The sequence below is a fragment of the Dendropsophus ebraccatus genome, chromosome 10, assembly GCF_027789765.1.
Source record: "Dendropsophus ebraccatus isolate aDenEbr1 chromosome 10, aDenEbr1.pat, whole genome shotgun sequence".
NCBI classification, from domain to species: domain Eukaryota; kingdom Metazoa; phylum Chordata; class Amphibia; order Anura; family Hylidae; genus Dendropsophus; species Dendropsophus ebraccatus.
Window position 1 is genome coordinate 17,536,796 of NC_091463.1, and position 20,670 is coordinate 17,557,465.

General features: G+C 43.7%; 1 protein-coding gene across 3 annotated transcripts in view; it reads left to right on the forward strand.

Moving 5' to 3' along the window:
• The first annotated feature begins 301 nt into the window (after positions 1–301).
• The window catches only part of LOC138765975 (semaphorin-3F-like), a 72,571-nt gene continuing 52,202 nt past the window's right edge, over positions 302–20,670 (forward strand). Inside the window, exons 1-4 of one of the 3 annotated variants that reach the window (XM_069943199.1) lie at positions 302–472; positions 1,262–1,305; positions 5,504–5,588; positions 13,170–13,281. In XM_069943199.1, coding sequence (XP_069799300.1) covers positions 13,182–13,281 — 100 coding nt within the window. In that variant the 5' untranslated portion in view covers positions 302–472; positions 1,262–1,305; positions 5,504–5,588; positions 13,170–13,181. Of the gene's footprint in view, positions 473–1,261; positions 1,306–5,503; positions 5,589–8,789; positions 9,369–13,169; positions 13,282–20,670 lie in introns of those variants that run through there. The other 2 variants (XM_069943201.1, XM_069943198.1) reach the window with 2 other exon arrangements.

Here is a 20,670-nt window from a genome sequence, read left to right on the forward strand (position 1 = left end):
GTGAACATAGCCTAAGGCGCATAGGGCTCCCCACCAACATGATATTGGTCGAGATAATGGTTGGGTGTGATGGAAAATCACTGAAATCTGAACAGTTTTTTCAACAAATCTGCTGCGTGGGAATTGACACCTAATAGTAGCTATGGCTGCAGAGATCTCTGCAAACCTCCATCCACATTAGGTCACTGGCACAACATAACATAAGGTCTGCCTGCATACTTCAGACCTTAGGAAGTAGTTTTTTTCTTTGCTATAAATAAATAAAAGAACAGAGTTTTTCTTTCTTGCAGTCCAAGATCAAACAAAGATTTCCCAAGTTGGAGCTCAGTTTGTGCAATCCTGTTTTCCTGCACCAAGATAAGCGGCACCAGAGACGCCTGTCCATTGTTTCACTGGCTGCTATCCCGTCTATGTCTGAATCATTTCTCGTCACTATTGGGACCTGTAGTTGTTATGAAGATATCTATGTACGGTACATCTACAGTCGTCCTTATCCTACCTCATTGTACTTGCATTCTGGAAATAAGAGCTTCTTGTGCTTTCACTTTGGCAGCCTTGGCATGGGATAGAATACAAACAGTAGACACTGGTTGCTACAATAGAAATACGTACAGCCTGCATAGGAAATGCCTTTTTTAGTGCCATAAAATCTACGATGCTTGGTGTTATTCGCCCAGCACTGCTTTATCCCCCCCAGTCACTAGCTCAACAACTCACATCACATGGCTCACGTGGTTCCAGTGCTCCTGCCTAATGCACAAGCTACCCTGTCGCCTATAGCTCAATAACCGAGTGGTTGTAGTTTGTGGGATCAGTCTCTATTCTAGCTATTGGTTTATTCTAGCTATTGGTTTATTGGTTTGCATTTTTGTACTTTGTATTATTTGTATTGGCTGTTGCCACGTCAGCAAAACGAGAAGCTGAGCAGATTGATGTATAGTTTTGTGGGAAATGTATAACTTGAAATCCCTCCTATTTCTGTGCTTAGGAGTCCAGTGGGCGGCTCTAATCAATGAAAGCTGTCGATCACTTATTAGGACCACCCACTGGACTCCTAAGGTCAGAATGAGATAAATAAATACTGAACATTTTATGCATCAAGTTCCTCAGCTCCTCCTGCTCTATAACCTTCTGTATGCTTGACATATTTATACAAGATATATGACATTGTGTTAGTGGATGGGGGTAAATACATTGTGGATAAGTTGTGGGCTTGCTGCTAGACATGTATTCATTTTTCTTTTTATTCTATATTTTTCAGATTGTGTAAAAGTTGACTCTACAGTTAATGAGAGGAATGGAAAAGTAAATATAAATTATTTAGCCATCGACTTATGTCAAGTGTGTACAGCCGCTTCTTTGTCTTTCTATGTCTGTTTCAAGAAAACCCAGGTGATGATAAATGTGTCCGATATTCAGGGACCCACAGGTGTTACTCCTCACCCTTCTCAGAGGAATAGTTCCGACTGGTATGAGGCCTCATGTACATTGTCACTCTGCAGGTCTCTGCTACTTCCAGGTTGTATGAAGCTGTAATACAGCAGCCATTAAAGCGTATGAGCCATGTTGTACATCTGTATACTTCTGATTTTGACCCTTATCTTTTTACACCTCCACTGTATTGCTGCATATGAGAAACACAACAACACTGATGACTAAGGACTGTATTAGTTGTCCATCCAAAAAACAAGTTTTCAGAGGCCTGATCAGTTGTGCGGTCAGACCACAGGGACGATTGCTGGATTATGTTGAAGAGGGTGTCCCAAAATTATGTCACATGGGAATCTGCCCTTATCATGACAGATACTCTTCAGTTATTTTCTTAAGGAGATGTTGGGAGTCCTGAAAAACGTGGAGATGGCCTATGGACTTGAGCATGCTCGACCTACGCTCATCTCTAGTTGCAACATAGGCTGAGTGGCCAAAAATGAATCAGGCTGCATAGCATCTAATGCAGGCGAATGGGATTGCGTTGCTAGAAATCTATCCAAAACGGGCTAATGGTTTACTGGTCACAGCCCATCCCCGTTCCTTTTCATTAGTTGCAATGTAGTGTGACACAGCAATATTTGGTCACGCAAGGTGTCGCTGCCAGAGTCACCATGCAGCCCTAGTTGTAGTTATCAGATTTGCAGTTTACTGTACATGAGAGGAGCATCCTGTAGCTTTATTAAAGAGCGATTCCTGTGTGGCCCTTTATGACATTGATTGATGTAGGTCCCACCTTAAGATCTCGGGATGGCCTGATTGTGACATACCTCTGGGATCTTCTTCTCTCAGCCATTTATGGCCTATTCTGTGGATCCACCATAGACATCCACATTGGAATGAAATAGAAAAGAAAGAAAATCTTCATGAGAAAAGGTTTTGTCAAACTTGAGCTTTTTTCCTTGTGATTTCTTTATCTCTATTTTTCCATCTTTTCCCTCTAATTTCCTCTTTCTGCTTCCTAATCATTCTCCGTCCCTGAATGGCGAGGACCATGACATTGTCCTAGTGAAAGCCTATTGACACATTGTTGCAGTGTAGAGAAACACCTGTACTTTTCATTTCAGCATCAGGGTCTCCGTCCAGTCAGCCATGAAGAGAAAAGCCTGTGAGCAGCTGGCCGGAGATGATGTACGCCCTAACACCAAATATTTGAAAAAGAAAAGGGGGGAAGATGTCTGATTTGTTTTAACGACGAGACGGAAGAGTCTGCGAGAAATTAAAGGGGTTTGCCAGGATTAGAATAAGGGTCTGCTTTCTTTCCCTCAGAAATAACGCCGCTCATGCACACGTCCGTGGCCGTTTTTACGGCCAGGAAATAACTCATCAGAAAGCTTCAGGAAAGCATTTTTGCTGACTGTAGAAACTGAAGTTAAGAGCAGCCGCTTGCATAATGTTGCCTCCAGCCAGAAGAGTGATTGACATGACCGGGAGCCAATGGCTCCTTGTCCTATCGAACGAATTAGGAGCACATACATTTAAAGGGCCAGGTGTGGCGCCTTGGCAAGACGCTGGCCCGGGCTTGCATCAGGACGTCTAGACAGTTTTCGGATGCTCCCATCAGTGCCGGAATTCCAGACAAATATAGGACATGTCCTATACTTTCTGGACCTATTTTCTCTCACCAATACACTTCAGGAAATATCCGGAAGGGTGTCCGTGCTCAACAGAACTCTATGGGATCGATCCAGTTTCCATATAGTTCTTTAGATCCCATAAAGAATATATGTAGTCTATCCATATTTGGTGAAGTGTACATGGATCCTTAGGGCCCTATTACACGGGCTAAACGGGCCAATAATTGCCCTGTGTAATAGACCCAGAGATAAGCCTGTACATCTTCCCGACCAATAAATGATGGAAGCGGGGCCGCACAAATGACCCAGCTCTCTGACCCGTTACCCCATAGGCTAGGTCTGGTATTACAGCTCTGCTCCATTCACTCGAATCAATGTAATAATGACACGAGCCACGCGCCAGCACAATACAATTTTCACACCGTTAAACGCCTTTTATTTCTCATGAACAATTGATTCGCTCAATTACAAGGTCGATAATGGTTTCGCACACCGCTTATTCTAGCTGCTCAGTGCAGATGAACATTAACATTCAGCATTTTATCAGGATTGGATTATGGGGACGATTAGTTTACGACCAGAGGAAAATTCAAGGATTTCATTAGGGGAAAACCAGGAACACTTTTCTTTACTCTTCTGCATTTCCTGCTCCTCCTTTCCAGCCCCCTTAATCACTGAAATGATGCAAGCGTAACTTGGGATACTGCCTGCCCTATGCAAAGCTATGGACATGCATACTCAATGGGGTATTGCCATTGAGATTTATGGCAAAACCACAATGTCTGATAGGTGGGGTGTTAAGATGGGCAGCCATTTCTTAGATTCAGTCTGCAATAGGATACAGCCCCATGGGCAGGACATCCAGTATGTATGAGTCACATACAGTAGGTGATCGGACATTTCTGGGATGACCCCTTAATGTCTGAAAAATGATGCCCCCTTCAGAAAATATGATTTGTAATGATATTACAAATAATCTTGTGTAGATGTAGAAATAAGGGGTAATTCACATGTGCAGGGAATAAGGTAGGTATCCAGCACGCATCTAGAATTGGGTAGAAACAAGATTCTTTATTTTGGCCTTTAGAAACCAATATTGGTTAGATAAGAATAACATGCCCCGGCAACAGTTATACAAATCTGATACGCTTCACACCTGTTTACTTGGGGGCCCTTAGCCACCTGTAAGGACGCCAATTAAAAGGGTCGAAAATGCACTGGCTTCCTTCGGTGATTTATTATTCTATCAAAACAACTGGTGTCATAAAGTTATGCAGATTTGTAAATTATATTTAAAAATCTCTAGCCTTCAAATACTTATCAATTGCAGTATGTCCTACAGGAAGTGGTATATTCTTTAGAGTTTTACACAGTACTGTCTGGAAGTGGACAGGAACTGTCCTGAGCAGTAGATAATGCCAACAGAAAACCTTCTCTGGCTTGGACAATTCATGACACAGACAGAGGGGGCAGCAGAGAGCAGTGTGTCAGACTGGAAAGACAACACCACTTCCTGCAGGACATACAGCTACTGATAAGTACTAAAAGACTTGAAATTTTTAAAAGGAAGCAATTTACAAATCTGTATAACTTTCTGACACCTGTTGATTTGAAAGAAACAAAATTTTTGCGGAGTACCAATTTAAGCTTTCCTGAGATTTCTAATGGCTGAAATTGTCATGTTTTTGCTGGATTTCTACCTCATTTCCTGCATGACTAGATCCTGTCCGGTGTGGTTATACTCCTCTGTTCATTGTCTGGACCAGGCCAGGGCCGCTCGGTGAGAACCTGTTTTTCATATGTCGCGTATATACAATGGATTTGCATCCAGATAGTCTAGATTATTACAGTGCCAAAAATATGTGGATGATATTGTAGCTCATTCACAAAATGCAAAGGAATCTGCATGTAAATCCACCTTCTGTAAGATTACATTGGCAGCATCATCATTGTGGCATCTGTCCTGTTCATCTTATCCCCACTGAAATTAATGGAACCGATGTTCAGTTCCAGAAACATTATTGTATGGAAAATCTGCAGGGTACCTAATATCTTCTGTCACTGATAAAGAAGTCACTGTTTTATATAAACATTGCCTAAAAGAGTAGTAGATGCTTGGAACAAACTTCCAGCAGATGTGGTTGGTAAATCTACAGTAACTAAATGTAAACCTGCCTGTATATACATATATCTATCCTAAGATAATAAGAAGGGAAATACTAAAAGGGCTGACTAGGAGGGCCTTTCTGCCGACAATCTTCTATGTTTTTAATGATTGTCATGGAAATGCATTGTTAGTATTATAATAGTATAATAAAACATTGCTAGTATGATAATAATAGTATAATAATGCATTGCTAGTATAGTCTTAGGAAATGTACCTATAAGTTCCGTATTGTTACTCAATGCAGCCATATTTTTTTATTTTTTACTTGCAGTGCGGCAATGGAGACAGCATATACGAGGGAATAAGGAGACAGCGATGCAACCCCGGAGCCCTATTAGCTTAATGTAGTAAATAATGTACGTGTAAAACCTCATTTATATTCCATTTACATGTTAATCTTCATGTGAATGAGGACTTAGCGGTTATTCCTCTAATTTGCTATTAAACCGTCTTAGAAAAGTATAAGAACTCCTTTTTTTCCTTCTCTACTCGATAATTTTACTTTATCGTAATTTTTTTTTTTATTTTTTAGCCATTTCCAGCCAATACACCAGAATTAGATGACACATTAACTATGTCGACGCTTGATCTCGTTTTAAATAACAAATACGGATCACATTATCTATCTGTAAAATTTTTATTTTTAATTTTTTTTTTCGAGAAGCGATGACAATATGTCATGGCACGCAGGATTTATCGCTCCGCACACGCAGCAGCAGCATCCAGGCTTCTGTTCTGAGATAACTGAAGAGAGTCATTTCTTATAGAGACGCAGCATGGCATGCCAGCAGTCGGAATTGTCACCCTTATCCATATGCTATCTAAGGATAAGGAGAGATGCAATATGCAGGCAGGCGCCCACATACTCCCTGTCAATGTCACCATCTGCTCGGAGGACGGTGGGATGCTGCTGCCTTTTGAGATAAAACTGTTTTGAACTGGTTAGTGATTTTTTTTCTTCTTCCCTTTCTCTCTTCCACCATCCACCCCTCCCCTCATCCTTCGCTCCCTGCCAGCTTGCTCTGCCTGTTTGTCTGATTCTTATCACCGACTCTCAATACAGGATTAAACACGCTAACAGGAATGTTAACAGAGGGCCAGAAACACCCTGAAATTTTCATCAAGTGGGTAATCAAGGTGACGCATTCAGTCGGGTCCCCCTCCTCGGCCTCCTTCATCCCTCGTGTGTTTACCACTGACCAAAGTGACTCGGGGGGGGGGGGGGGGGGGGGCATGAGAGCTGCGCTGCACATACTTACACTACCATAAGTGCTTTACAGCTCACTTGTCTATGATCTCTGTGACATTCATATCATCTTGCAGGGTCCAGCCTTCTTGTCTTTGTCTTTTCAGAGCCTATTATTTGCCGGCTAGTTATGCCATTTAAAGGCGATTATTAGAAGCGTCTCCTTTTGCATTCATCTCCGTTCTGGTTGGTTCCAGTCTCTTAATAAGTGTAGGTGTCCTCTTCAAGAACACTGGGCAAGAGGGCAGCATCCTCTCCAGACTCTCAATGGGACAGGCGAAATTGTAGGAGTGAGTGACTTAAGCCGGGCTCACAGCGAGAGCCTTGATCACTTTATGAGACCCTCAGTGCATTCCAGACTTTTGTGTCGCTTCTATCCAGTGTTTGCATTGTCAGGGATAAAGAACGGGAAAAGCGCAGCTCCCTCGCGGCATCTTATCCGGGCCTTGGCCTCTCAATGCTCAAGCCTAAAGGTAATAAGGTAACAGCTAACATAGTGCACCTGTGCATTGCATGCTATAACTCGTATACCTATCACATGCTGTTGTCTGCTGGAATGAATGCAATACGCAGAAATCCCTTTCTCCTCCTGCAATTGTATTTGTTTAATTCAACACATTTAGGTTATTATTGGCCGGGTTCTAGGCACGTATAGTTGTATATGTTCTCTATCTGTATCCTCTCTATCTCTCATCCCTATCCAGTGCCAAGGGAACAGCTATTCCTTGTCTGCTGGCCAGGTATGTCAGGGACCGCACGGTTACAGTATCTATTGTTAGAGTCCGCTCTGGCTATTTTGTCTCCACAAGGCTCTGTCGCTTGGGCTTTGTTATATTGTCACTCTGGTTTCTGTGTTCTGGTCTCCATCCCATAGAGACTTTTGATAAGCCTTGCGTTTAGCATTCCTTTGGGAGGGGATGGATCTGTTTGGAGTTGTTTCTATGTAATACCGTATGCACGGACTCCCTTCTACATGTGTGACTTGGTGGTGGGGGGTCGATCGCTTCCTGGGGACCTGGTAGCTTCCCGGTCTGTTAATGCCAAAGCTATTAGATCATTGCAATCTATCTTGTAAGACCATTGCAATCTATCTCGTAAGACAACACTTGGTTTTGTCCGGATGACACTCATTCATCCGTAGCGGCCAAAGATTATTGTGAACCCCGTAAACGAAGGAGAATTAATAAGGTGATTTCTAGTTAATGGTTTTCGAGATTTCATTGAACCCAGTGCCATTAAGAGCATCTCTATCTTGGCCGGTTGCTATGCTCTCTGTCCAGTTATTTAGCACGTCTCGGTGTCCCGCTGAGGCAGAGAATAGTCAACAGCTTCCAGCATAGAGCCTTCCCTTGTCTTGGCTTAGGGGTAAAGGGTAGCAAGGCCTGCACTTTCATCGCCCTTGATATGTCTACATTATGGATGAAGCCATAGGGTAAGAATCCACCGCACTCAGTAGGGAGCTTAGATGGAAGAGAAGGGGGGGGAGGCTTGCGCTGCCAGCGACGTACCTGCTCTGTATATAAATGGAGTGGTTGACAGAGGAGAGGATTGGCAAAACAAAGCAGAAAGGGCACGCCAAGGTCACGAGAACATGCAAAGAACAGAATATGTAATGAGCCTTTTCATGGGCACGCAGGGGGACGCTCTGAAAAAGTTGCAGTGTTTCGAGACGGAGACCGTGCGCACAAAAATACTGTAAAACGGAAACATTTAACAAATTCCTTCTCCGTGGTCCCTTTAGGCGTATCGCTAAGGGTCTTCCATGGACTTGATCTTTCACCCAAGGGACCTGTGTGTAGCGTGCTATACTCTCCATCACATGGAGCTGCCCCTACATTGTGGGCATGTCAGAGGTTAACTACATTGTAATGGCAACCTGCAGAGTTCAGGGCATCACGCGGTGGTGACTTCATTGCTGCTTTCTTCCAGCTCTCCCCCTCTTCTACTTTAGAACCTTACGCTGCCTTCACACATAGTATTTAGCATCAGTATTTGTAGCTAAAATCAGGACTTGGTTCGACTTGGTGTCTGTTCCATTCTTGTCTTTTGGCTACAAATACTGAGTACAGTGCTACGTGTGAAGCTTATGCCTGGCCCACCCTTCCCTTGCTGTTTCAGGTGTTCAGTCTTGCTCTCCTCACTCTCGTTCCCCTTGTACTTGTGACTTGGAGTCAGGTAGTTTGCTCCAGTCATATTCCTTCCCTTTAATCTTCTCCCCTCCCTCATACCTCTGGCTGGGTTGTCCCTCCCTCTGTGCTTACTCTTATTCGCTCTCTTTTAACACCCCCCCTTATATTCTCTCTTCTCTCCCCTTTCCTTCTCCCTCCTCCCTTTTCCACTGTTTCTCTCCCCCTTTCCTTTTCTCTCCAACAGAATGGAAAGTGAAGCTGTCAGGTTCTGTCACTCCGGACCCTCCCTCACACAATCACACTTTGCTCTACCAACATAACTGCACAGACACGGTGGCTCAGTAGTGATCCAGACTGTGCACATAACCTGCCCCGCTTTCAGCCTTATTGCTGGTTTTGGACTCCAGGATTTGCAGGGGACTTTTATTTTTTCCTTTGGAAAGCTCGGACTGTATCCACCTGCGGGCTGTCGGCTCCCACCATCCATTCACCTGCTTTTCTATCTTCCGACATCCTCACCTAACCTGTATCCAACTCGACAACGAAAAAATAAAAAGTGGTGGTTTCTCTTTGGACGGAATACACACCCGACACACCTGCAGTTTCCTGCCTGTCAGCCTGACAGCTCGCATGTTGCCTCCAATGATCACGTATACTTCCCGTAATGCACATTTCGACATGGTACAAAGTCGTATCAGCTGATTGGGGATATCTGCCTCCTATTCCTTTATCTACTCCTCACTGGCAAGAACGTATCTGAGGTATGTACCGCTTAGACCCTCTCCTATGTACTGCTAAAACATCCCGCATGACGAGTGCCAACGGGAATAAATAATACATGTATTGCCACGTTCTCACCGTACATGTGTTATTTAGTGTTTTTTCCTGTGTATCTTAACTTTATGTTCTCAAATTGTATTTCGATCATCATTTTAGTTGTCAGTATTTTTAGCCAAAATCCAGAATCAGTCCACGATACCAGAAATGAATTCTTTCCATTCTAGTTTTTCTCTGTGTTGGCTCATCCTCTGGTTTTGGCTATAAATACTGATACCAAGTAATGTGGCCTTACTTCTCCTATGGTCCTAACTTCTCGTAGACTTGGTCACTGATGGAGGACTAGTTTGGTTGGCGGTGGAACGGTCTCGTCCCTTGCACTGCTTACCTTATCGTCCCGATGTGTTATTACTGCAAAACTACAAATCTCATCATGCCTGGACAGCCAAAGTTTTAGCTTTGGCTGTCCAGGCATGGTGGGAGTTGAAGTTTTGCAACAGCTGGAGAGCCAAGGTTCCCTACCCCTATGGTGTATAGATGTTGCACAGTAGCTTCTGCACTTTCCCCCATTCACACCCTATCCAGTGTCTTATTCTTCTGCCTTGTCCTTCTCTCACCTTTTTTTCATAATTGACAAGTTCATCTCTCCCTACAAGTCTCCTCCCTGTCTGGTCTCCTTCTCATCCCTCCATCCTCTTCTCTGCTCCCTTCTCACTTTCTTCCCTTCCCCTATTCTTTTCGCTCTTTTTTCCCCTCACTCCCTGCCTTCCAGCACGTTCTCTCTCCCTCCCTTCCAACCTCTTTTGTAAGTTGGACAGAGATGGGAAAACACAGAGCGGCTCCGTATCTAGTGCCTGGTACGAGGTGTCCCAGGTTTGAGAGGTGGTGGTTCAAGCCGAACTCTGACAGATTCGCCATCCTTCCTTTCTAAACCCTGGAATCATCTCTGCCAAAAATAGAGTAATTATGCTCCTTAACCCCTTTCCTCCTGGTCACACGAGCATTGGATTGGAAAAAAGAAGGGAAAATCTTATTGTCTCGTTCCTAATGTGCCGTTTCCTGGAATCTTTTCATTGCACAAAGTAATGAGATGCTGCAGACATTAAACACTTAATAGGTTTATCGCAGCTAAATGGCTTCTATAATGGATCACGTTTCGCAGCAGGTACCCTCGACTGGCGCCGTACTCATCACAAGTTTTTATTTTTTTAGCAAGTTGCACATATATATATATATATATATATATATATATATATATATATATATATGGTCACCTGACGGTACAATTCCCCTTTAAGGGATGACAGAAATGTAACTTTGGCACGTATGATCCGGCCTGGCTATAAATCTCTAGTTCGTGTTGCAATCTAAAGGAACAAACATCCAATCTAAAACGTTGCTTCCTAAGAACAGAAATAAGCCATTTCCTACACAAAACCTCACGGATTCTAAAATTATAAGTGTCCCTCCCTTGTGTATCCTCCTGAAGGACACCCTGTTATAATGGACTTCCTCTTTACCGCCGTATATTCTCACGCGCCTTCCCTTACACACAAATCCCTTGAAAGCCCCCGAACCCAAGGTGCAATTGTTTTGCACAGAGTGCATTTGCATCCTAATTTGACCCAGAAACGCTATGGCGGCCGCCGCTTCCTGGTCATTGTTAGTTATAGAATAATTTCAGCCTTCCATTTTCAGAAAAAAAAAATGTCATGTGACCACCACAAGAAATAGGTTTTTGCGGCGGACGAAAACCTTTCATCTGCGGTCAGATTTTAATTATAGCGACGTAAAAATAAATTGTTAGACTTAGATGCTCTTCCTCTAGAATGCAGTATAGTATAGTAATATATCATATAGATGGTATATAGAGTATATAGACTATCATGGAGTCTTCCACTCAGGGCAGAGTAAGAAAAAGTGTAAAATAAATTTCTTCCTTATGTGTCAGGCTGGCTGTCCTCTATAGATAATGCACTAGCTGGTCTTCTCAACTACTCCTCACAAATGCATGCCCAGCTCAGCTAAGTGTGCATGTGTTGTAAATGGAAAGAGAAGGTGTAGCTGCTCCCATACACCTCTGATGGTGGCTTATCTTCCCAAGAACAAAAGGATCAGACATTACATCCAACACCCTGATCCCTCAATAGCTGCGTTGGGCGGTGTTGAGATTCCCCCCCCCCCATGTGCATTAGATCAGGATATGGAACCTTCGACCCTCAAGCTGTTGCAAAACTACAACTCCCATCATGCCTGCACAGCTTTAGCTTTAGCTGTCTAGGAAGGATGGCAGTTGTAGTTTTGCAACAGCTGGAGAGCCAAGGCTCCCTGCCTCTGCATTAGATGGTCGGTCATGCCAAAATAATCGGGTATGCCGACTACCTGTCTTATTAATATTTTTGGCAAGGTATATGCTTCTCATGTATATGGTATACTGTTTGAAGCTTAGTCCCATCATTAAGGCCAGGAAGCTGAGATATGAGTTGCTGTTTGATAGATTCCATATTCTTGAGAGCTGTGTGAATTGCTTTCCGTTAAGAAAATATTGGCATCGCGGGGTCAAAAATTGATTTTATTTCTCTAGACTCTAAAGAATGACAGTATATTGCGAGGACCTTGTCAATAAATATCCTCATATCTCATCGTCCAGGGGCCCTTTTGCATTTGCTATTGAGCGGAGATCGTGAATTTTCCAGTTTAATTGATTTCAAAGAGTTGCAAAGATTAAGAAAAAAAATTACCTTTTTTGATTTACAGAAAAAGCTCCATTCCTGCCCACAGGTTGTGTTTGGTATTGCAATTTAAGTTTGTTCACTACAATGGGGCTGAGTTGCAATACCATGCATAACCTGGGGATAGGTGTGGCACTGTGTTTCGGGAGAAAGCAACCAATTGTTATCTAATGCTGTACACCCAATTTAAAGCACTAGAAAAACATGGCTACTTTCTTGCAGAAATAGCGCCACCCCTATAATCAGGTTGTGTGTGGTATTACAACTCTGCTCCATTCACTTCAATGGAACTGAGGTTTAAAACCTCACAACCCAAACTAAGGACAAAAGTGGTGCTGTTTCTGAAAGAAAGCAGCCATGTTTTTCTAAGCCTGGATTAGCTGAAAAGATCTGCTGTAATGGGTATGAAGCAACTGCCCCCTGACCTTAGCGAGAGGTTTTGATATGTCACAGTAGGGTCAGTAGGGTTTATTAGCATATAAGATGCACACTCATTCGGGGTGAGTGTGCATGTGATGTAGTGCAGAGAAATAGTGCTTAGGCTTTTATGTTATTTGTGGTGATTTAATAAGTTTATGAGAGGTTGTTCCTACGACAGCACATTACAGGTGTGTGTGCCGGCTGCCCCCCGCCGCAGGGCTGGGACTCTCACAGCGGGCACATCTACGTCAGCCTGAGTTATCTGCCCCTATCAGGGTGATGGCACTCTCCTGAGTCCTGGGAACAGAACAAATGACCAGATTTCCTCCTCATTGTCGGTCGTGCCCAGTGATGCTGGGATGCTTATTTTTATCACTTTGACTAATATCCACATCATTTTCCTTTTCGCTAGAAGGAAAGGAAGCTTCCCGGTACGTCCCAGCACTGACAGGACAGATTAGATAAGCGCACTTTCAGCAAACGCAGATTTGTTCTATATTCGAGCAATAAAATCTCATATCCTGCTATGAGTCGCCCGGTCCTGCGGGGTCATCCGTCCGGGAGATTGTCTTTACGGTGAGGTGGAAATACCAGGGTGTAAACTTTGTGTCTTCTCTGTCTCCTTGTGTCTAGGGTAGCGACAACATGCTGGTGTCTGCACTGCCGTCCCTACTCCTCCTGCTTCTCAGCTTTTCTGTGAGGACATGGACTTCCAGGCCGGCACGTGTCTACCTGTCATACAAAGGTAAGATGGAGTCTTTTCTACCAACTTTTCTACCTGGCATCCCCCGTGCCACAGAGCTCTGCTTGGCTTCCACGTTTATATGGAATATGCCTAAAATCACATCTTATACATTGAATGCACATCGCTGTATCAGTGGTAGTCTGATCTCTGGGACCCCCACCCATTATGAGAATTAATCCATTTATCATGGAGGAGAATACCTTAATGAGTCGGCCTGCCGCCATTGTGACTGGTAATAGGATGGAGCTACGCTCATGTAATATTAGAGCTATCAGTATTATAGCTTATTGCAGTGATCTCAGTAATGCGAGTATTCGGCCTTCTCTTTGGTAGGGATCTGACATTGGTTCATTGTAGTTTATATACATTTTATGGAGTTTTTCCCATCACTTCATAATTTGTGGTGGTCCCACTGGGACTCTCACTGGTCGTGAGAATGATGGGGATGTAGTGCTTGAGTTTTCCCCTGCACCTGGATACCCGGCTGGGCTAAGAAGTGAATAGCAATGACCTCCATAGCCACGTAGCCGCTGTGAAGGGAAACAACTGTGCGGCTTCCCCTTTATTCTCACAAAGACGCTCTGACCCCTACCAATCATAAAGTGATGTCACGTCCTGGCAATGAGACAGGAATAAGCCTTTAAAGGTTAAGTCATGTACATACGTTAAAATGCTCACTTCCTGGTACTGATACTGTATTATGCTCCAGAGCTTATGTTCACAATTCTGCTGGCTTCAGAGCTGCAATCTCCCAGCATTCCTGGAAACATAATGGTCATCCATATAATATATCAACGCAGTGGCTCCACTAGTGTCTTCTCTTTTCTAGCACATGGATGGTTAGGGGGTCTCTGCCTTCTATGCCGTTCATAAAGGACATATACAGGAGGGTTGTCATCCTGAGGCAACCCCCCTTTAACTAGTAGACTGTAAGCAGAATTATGAATGCAGCTCAGGAGTTTAATGCAGGCAGTGCTCATTTAAAGAGATCTTCCAATGATGGGATACAAACTACCACTTGATCTTGTGTGCGACCCCCATTTCAATTATTCGCCGACAAGCGATGACTTTTATTGAATTAAAATAAAGCGATCAGCTGACATTCGCCATGTGTATACGAGTGCTAACCCTGAATGTAAGCAATGACATTTCTCTACTAAGTTGCAGACATCTTACCCAGTCCTTCATATATAATGGTATTACCAGAATTCTTATGCTGCTTAAAGGGGTTATGCCTAGATTAAAAGTTATCCCCTAACCACAGGACAGGGTTCAGTGCTCGGCTACGTACCGAAGTCCTGTAGAGAATGAATGGAGCAGCGGTCGATTACTACTCCATTCACTCAGGGGACAATTGACTCCCGTTCTTGTGAACCATGGGGGTCCCAGCGGTTGGACCCCCACCAATCAGCTAATTATCCCCTGTCCTGTGGATAGGGTATAACTTTTAATCTTGGGATATCCCCCTTTAATATTCCTCAGTAGACAGTGCATTGTGGCAGGCAGCAGCGTGTAATCCGTGAATGGGGTCGAGACTGTCATAAATCTGTCTGTAGTCTGCCAGTCAATAACCAGGAGACACACACTGGTGGGAGGAATTTCCCATGTGGCTCCTGCGGTTTCTATGGAGCGTAAGCAGCAATAATGTATTGGGGGATTTGTTATTTAAGCCATTTTATTAGGTTGAGCGTGCAGGTGTTGTATACACAATATGGAAGGTGTGAGCCGTGACACCTGCAGCACCATACACTATATCTCTGCTGACCCCCGTGTCATAGACCCTGCAGGCAGACCCTCTTACTGCATGGGATAAAATGTGTCCTCTGTGTGGGTGCCCTTTGCTATGGTCATCAAGGGGAAGAGATTACCTTGTGTTTTTGTGTGTATTTGACCTCTAACCCTAAAAGGTCACAGCAGGGTGAAGAATTGTCTCCTTATGTTTCCTCCTGAAGGAATTTGGAACGGGCGGTGGGGGCAATGTTGGCAGACTCTCCATATTGACACTATTAAGGGTTGGTAGACAAAGAGGACTGTTTAACACCTATCCTTCCATAAACAAGCTTGTGCAATAAAAAAGCACGCCCTCATTGTCACCATTTTGTACAGTGCTTTTGGCTGTAACGCTCGGGCCATGCCATCTTTACAGCTCTTGGCAACCGGTCGTACACACGCTCATGTTACAGGCAACAGCAGATTCTTCTGATATGGTGAATTAGAATGAAAATGATCCAAGAATGAGCGGACTTTATAACTCTGCGAGCGGGATCCGAAGGCTGTTACCCAGCGGGGAGAGGAGTCACGTCTGCAGCAGTGTCAACGTGTCTTCAACATTGATTGCACCGAGAACAAAGAGGAACGGGCAGTTGTCGGGATTTTGATGCACTTTGTTCTTGACAAGCGCATCCCAAAAATACCACAGTTACCTCACCGCAGCCGTGGGGGCCTATTAATAGGGAGCACTGAGCCCCGCTATCTGTGCGTGACAGCTGGGCCTTTATCCCTGGAGTCGCTGGGTGTGAAGCTGCATGCTGCGTCTCCACAGCAGGCAGTGCCCGGGGACACCCTCTGTGTGTCTGAGTATAAATCCTGAGACATCCTATGTGTCAGGGCATATCTATGTGTGAGGAGGATGAGCTCACAGCCAGTGCAGGCTTACTGGAAAGAGGGCATGGATGTCAACCAGTCCTCTAGTCCCCTACCAGATACCATTCCCCTACATTGCCATTGCCGTCTACAGATCTTCCTCCTATTTAACTTGTATTAAAGTTGTTATTTTAGCAGTCGGAATTACATGGAGATATGTCAGCCGTCATTCAACCCCCCCCCCCCCTCCGTTTTGGCCGTCATTCTTCAGTGCAGACGTCATGGGTACACGGATAGCTCCCTCATTTATGCATGTATGCAGCAGTCATTTCAGTTCACGTGTTATAGGAGGAGAAGTAGCTGTAAATATTAAGGTATCACCTTCCGAGTAATTCCCTTTTACAATGTCTGTATCTGAATCATCACCTAAACAAGAGGCTCTGATACTCTGATAGGAACCAGGCCAGGTGCCAAATACAGGTATAGTCTATGGTAGCCTGCGGACTGTTTCAAAGGCTTCACGTCATATTTATTGTCTGTGACGCAATTCAATAGGTCTCACATAGTCTACATGATCTGCTTTATGCCTCTATATGTTTATGAGAGATACAAATGCATGGTAGTCTATGCTTCTCTGTTCCGCAAATACATGATATACCAGCATAAAGCAAATAAAATGTGGTCAAGTAAAGGCTTATAGGTATACTTCAGTGTGAGATGGATAGAGATTTGATGGTATTCTGATATGAAAGTGGCCTGATGGGTTTATCATCAGAAACATTTCACCATTTTAGACAACTTCCAGCTCCCGGCAAACACCTGCTGTTTTAGCCAGAGGAAGCGGAGGCCATGCAGATGTTTTGGCGGCTGCAGGTGAAATGTATTACGTGGCCATCATTCAGATCGGGTCCGTCAAAGTAAGCAGCTCTGGCTTATAGAGAGGGGTCCTGATAGGAGGGACCTTCCTAATAGGACATATGCACAAATAGGACTTAAAGGGGTTATACAGGGTTAGATAAACATGGCCACTTTCCTGCAGAAACAGCACCTTTCCTGTCCTCAGTTTAAGTGTGGTATTGCAGCTCAGTTCCATTAAAGTGAATGGAGATTAATTGTAATACCACACACAACCTGTGGCCAGAGGTTTTTGCAAGAAAATAGCTTTGTTTTTTATTATTTTGGATCACGTCTCCATATCTCCTCATACAGATGAACATCCAACATGTCTGACCCTTTTCTCCCTGGCGCCATCTGTTGGGGGAGAATTGGTAGGCCTTAATACAATTTAGAGAATTGGCCAAACCCGCTAAAGATGACAAATTTGCCTGACTTTTAAGTAATTATATGCAGACTTTTATAGACAAAGGTTATGGGACAGCTCCTTTTATACGGCTCTGACTTCTCTCCCTCCCAGCAGTCAGATTTCCACCTATCCCAAGGTACCTGCTCAAGGAGATAACTTAATGTGTTATTGCTCATCCAACAGAGACAAGTTTATTGTAAATTTGACACATGCAAAAATTGCCCCCCAAAAGCTTGTAAGCCTATAGGTGGTGTAAACCTGGACTATAGAGTCTATAAAGATCGAATGAGCCTCTGGGATAAATCCGGTGCATTTTCTGATTGTCTAGTCTGTTACCATTAGACAGTATTAGTAACTCTGCCCCGCTGCCTATTTTCATGTGATCAAAGTCATAATCTACATCTGTCTCCATCCGATCCATGCATTTTTTCCCCTAGAGTTTTTGGGGGGGATCCCAGAAAGAGCAGCTGGCTGCATTCCTGTTTATGGCAGTCAGTCTGTTAACAGAGACCCCTTTGAATCGTAATAAGAGGATGGGTAATTTTGGGGAGAATGGTCACAATCAATATGATGAACATTTTTCAGTGTTGGTGAAGGACACCCAGTAGGTAGGAAGCATTGCTTTCCCATCGCCCTCCTCTTTGGACTGGTGCACAACCTACCCAGGCATCCTGGATGCCCACCGCACATCTGCTCTTCATAGAAGTCAATGCCCTCGCGGACTCTAACATTTCCTGCTGGACAGAAGGACGTCGTACACGCACAATCTGTGTCCGTCTGTAATAAGGGAGAAGAGAAAATGTCCATTGTTGTCTGTTGCACTAATGCACTGTGAGTTGGAACAGCTGCCTTCAGATAAACTATATTCTGGCACTAGGTAACCTAGATGTCCCGTGGGAGAGATGCCCCTTCTCTCCATATGGAGGATAGAAAATAAAGACTGTCCAAATGTGCAAATCCCCTTTAATAACTTAGTGAATGTAGCTACAATGTTTTGTAACCAAAGACAACTACAAAATATTCCCTCTTATTAGTCTAAACAGCTCGGGCGGTGGTGAGAGCCGGGCTCTAGGGTAAGCCTATTAATGCCTTGTGTGGGGCTTTTTGTCTTGCCTTGAAAGCCGTTTTATTGTCTTGTGTTCTACAGTTGTACGTCCTGCTGTTACGCTTGACTTTCTCTTGCGTCTTTGACCAGGTTTGCAAAAGAGCAATTTTTTTCTCTCCTTTTTTTAAGTTGCAATTTAGGGGACGGCTGTATGATAAAGCGACCAGGTTTTTCCATATTGCAAATTAAAAAAATCTAACTATGTTATAGTTTTATAAAATTTACAGAAGTAAAAATTAAATAAAGAGAATTACCGGCTAGGTACAGTATAAGAAACAGGGAGTCAAACTACCGTCCCTTCAGTTGGTGCAAAACTACAGTTCCCATCATGCCTGTACAACCAGAGATTTAGTTTGATACCCCTGGGGTAAGGGCTCCACAGCAATACTTAAAAGACCAACTCAAGTGCAGCTTCAATTTTTCGAGGAAGAAGTTGCCCGACAATTGTAAGGACTTGGTTGGCATTTGGGTTAGCTGCAACTTTTTTTTTCTCACATTAAGCTTATGTGTGGGTCATGGATACATTTTATTGTGAATGCCATACATACATGTGGAGCCTTAGCCAAAACATATAGTTGACCTGTCAAGTCTCCTTATACATAGCAATTGTCTGAAAAATTAGGCAGATATCCCACCATGTAATAAAGACATTACAGCAAACGCTCGCTCATCGGTGTAAAAAATGTCATGCAAATGTCCATGCAACTATAGCTCTTCATATTACAGAAACCTAGGCTCAGGGACACATGTACAGGCCTATTTACACAGAAGGATTATTTGACAGATTATCTGCCAAAGATTTGAAGACAAAGCCAGAAACACAATATAAACAGATTACAGGTCATAAAGGAAAGACTGAGATTTTTCCTCTTTTCAAATTTATTCCTGGCTTTGGCTTCAAATCTTTGGCAGATAATTTTTCTGTGTAAATGGACCCTATGGAAGCAGCACAGGTGCATGGAGATGATCTAGATCAGCGCTTCCCAAACTTTTTCTACTGGAGCCTAACCTAACAGACCAAGGCAATACCTGGGCCTTACCAGACTGACCAAGAGGGTGCCTGGGCCTCACTATCTGTGGTGAAAGTCCATTTAAATGCTGAAAATAATGCTAGGGCTACCATTCACCTGTCCCCCAAGCTCTATATACTAATTAAACGAGTACAAAATAAATAATGCTGTTCAAATGGATATTTGCAGATCATAGTTACTTTTGTAAAAACTGGCTCCCCACCTGGGCCTCACCAACAACTAGGGGGCGCCTCACTGGTGAGGCCCGCCTCACAGTTTGAGAAGCACTGATCTAAACAATGTCTCCTGGGGGTCGAGTTACCAAGTCAATAGACCGCTAATCTGGCATGTTCTGTGACTACAAAAGGAAGGGGGGAGCTGAGCGTGGTCAGAGTGGACACAGAGTAGAGGATTTTAGACCTCCAGAGCGGATAAGAATGAGAAGAAAAAACAGGGAAAGAGTGCAAGATAGGTTATACATGTATATTAGACATATAATATAATATTGTTTTTGTTACCCGGATAAACCCTTTAACTTTTCAGGTTAGCAAGTGTAGACCCACAGTACTACCTAAGCACTTTGGCTTTGGGCCACATGTTGTTTAAGTGGACCTTTTAACCTTTGTAAGAGGATCTTGTTTTTGCTACAGTGGGCCACACGGTGGCTACCTTGAGGAATGGTCCCAGTAAAGGTGGCCGCAGGACTCGGGGCCAATGAATTATTGTGGGATTAGGCAGGAGATTAGTCTGGGTACAACCTGAGGCCTAGGCAGGAGTTCACCTTAGATGGAACACTAATATCGAGGGCTCAGACATTAAAAGGGGTTCCTATTACCTCAATGGAATGGAAAAGGTACAATGTATATCCACCCATGAATACCACCCTGAATTATGGACATAATTCTTTGCTTCGTATTTCCCTGATAAATCTTTGTAGCTTTCTGTGCTCCAAGTCTTCTGCAAATATACAGGGTTGGTACAATCCTGCCATCAACAGGGGGAGCTCTGGAGCTTACTGCATACTGTTCATATACTGAACGCTGAAACAACAGAGTATGCAGGAATCTCTTTAAAGGGGTTATCCAACACTACAAAAACATGGCCACTTTCTTCCAGAGACAACCCCACTCTTTGCTGCTCAGTTCCATTAAAGTGAATGGAGCCTAATTGCAAACCGCACCTGAACTGGAGACAAGAGTCGTGTTGTCTCTGAAAGAAAGTGGCCATGTTTTTGTAGCACTGGATAACCCCTTTAAGACTCATCTCTACCTGGCTTCTGAATTCCCAATCTGCTGCGATTCTTCCCCTCCTCCCAAATCCCTACATAACTAGATGGATTAAGTCAGGGGACGGGATGACGGCCCTTATAGCCACAGTAAGTTGTTGCT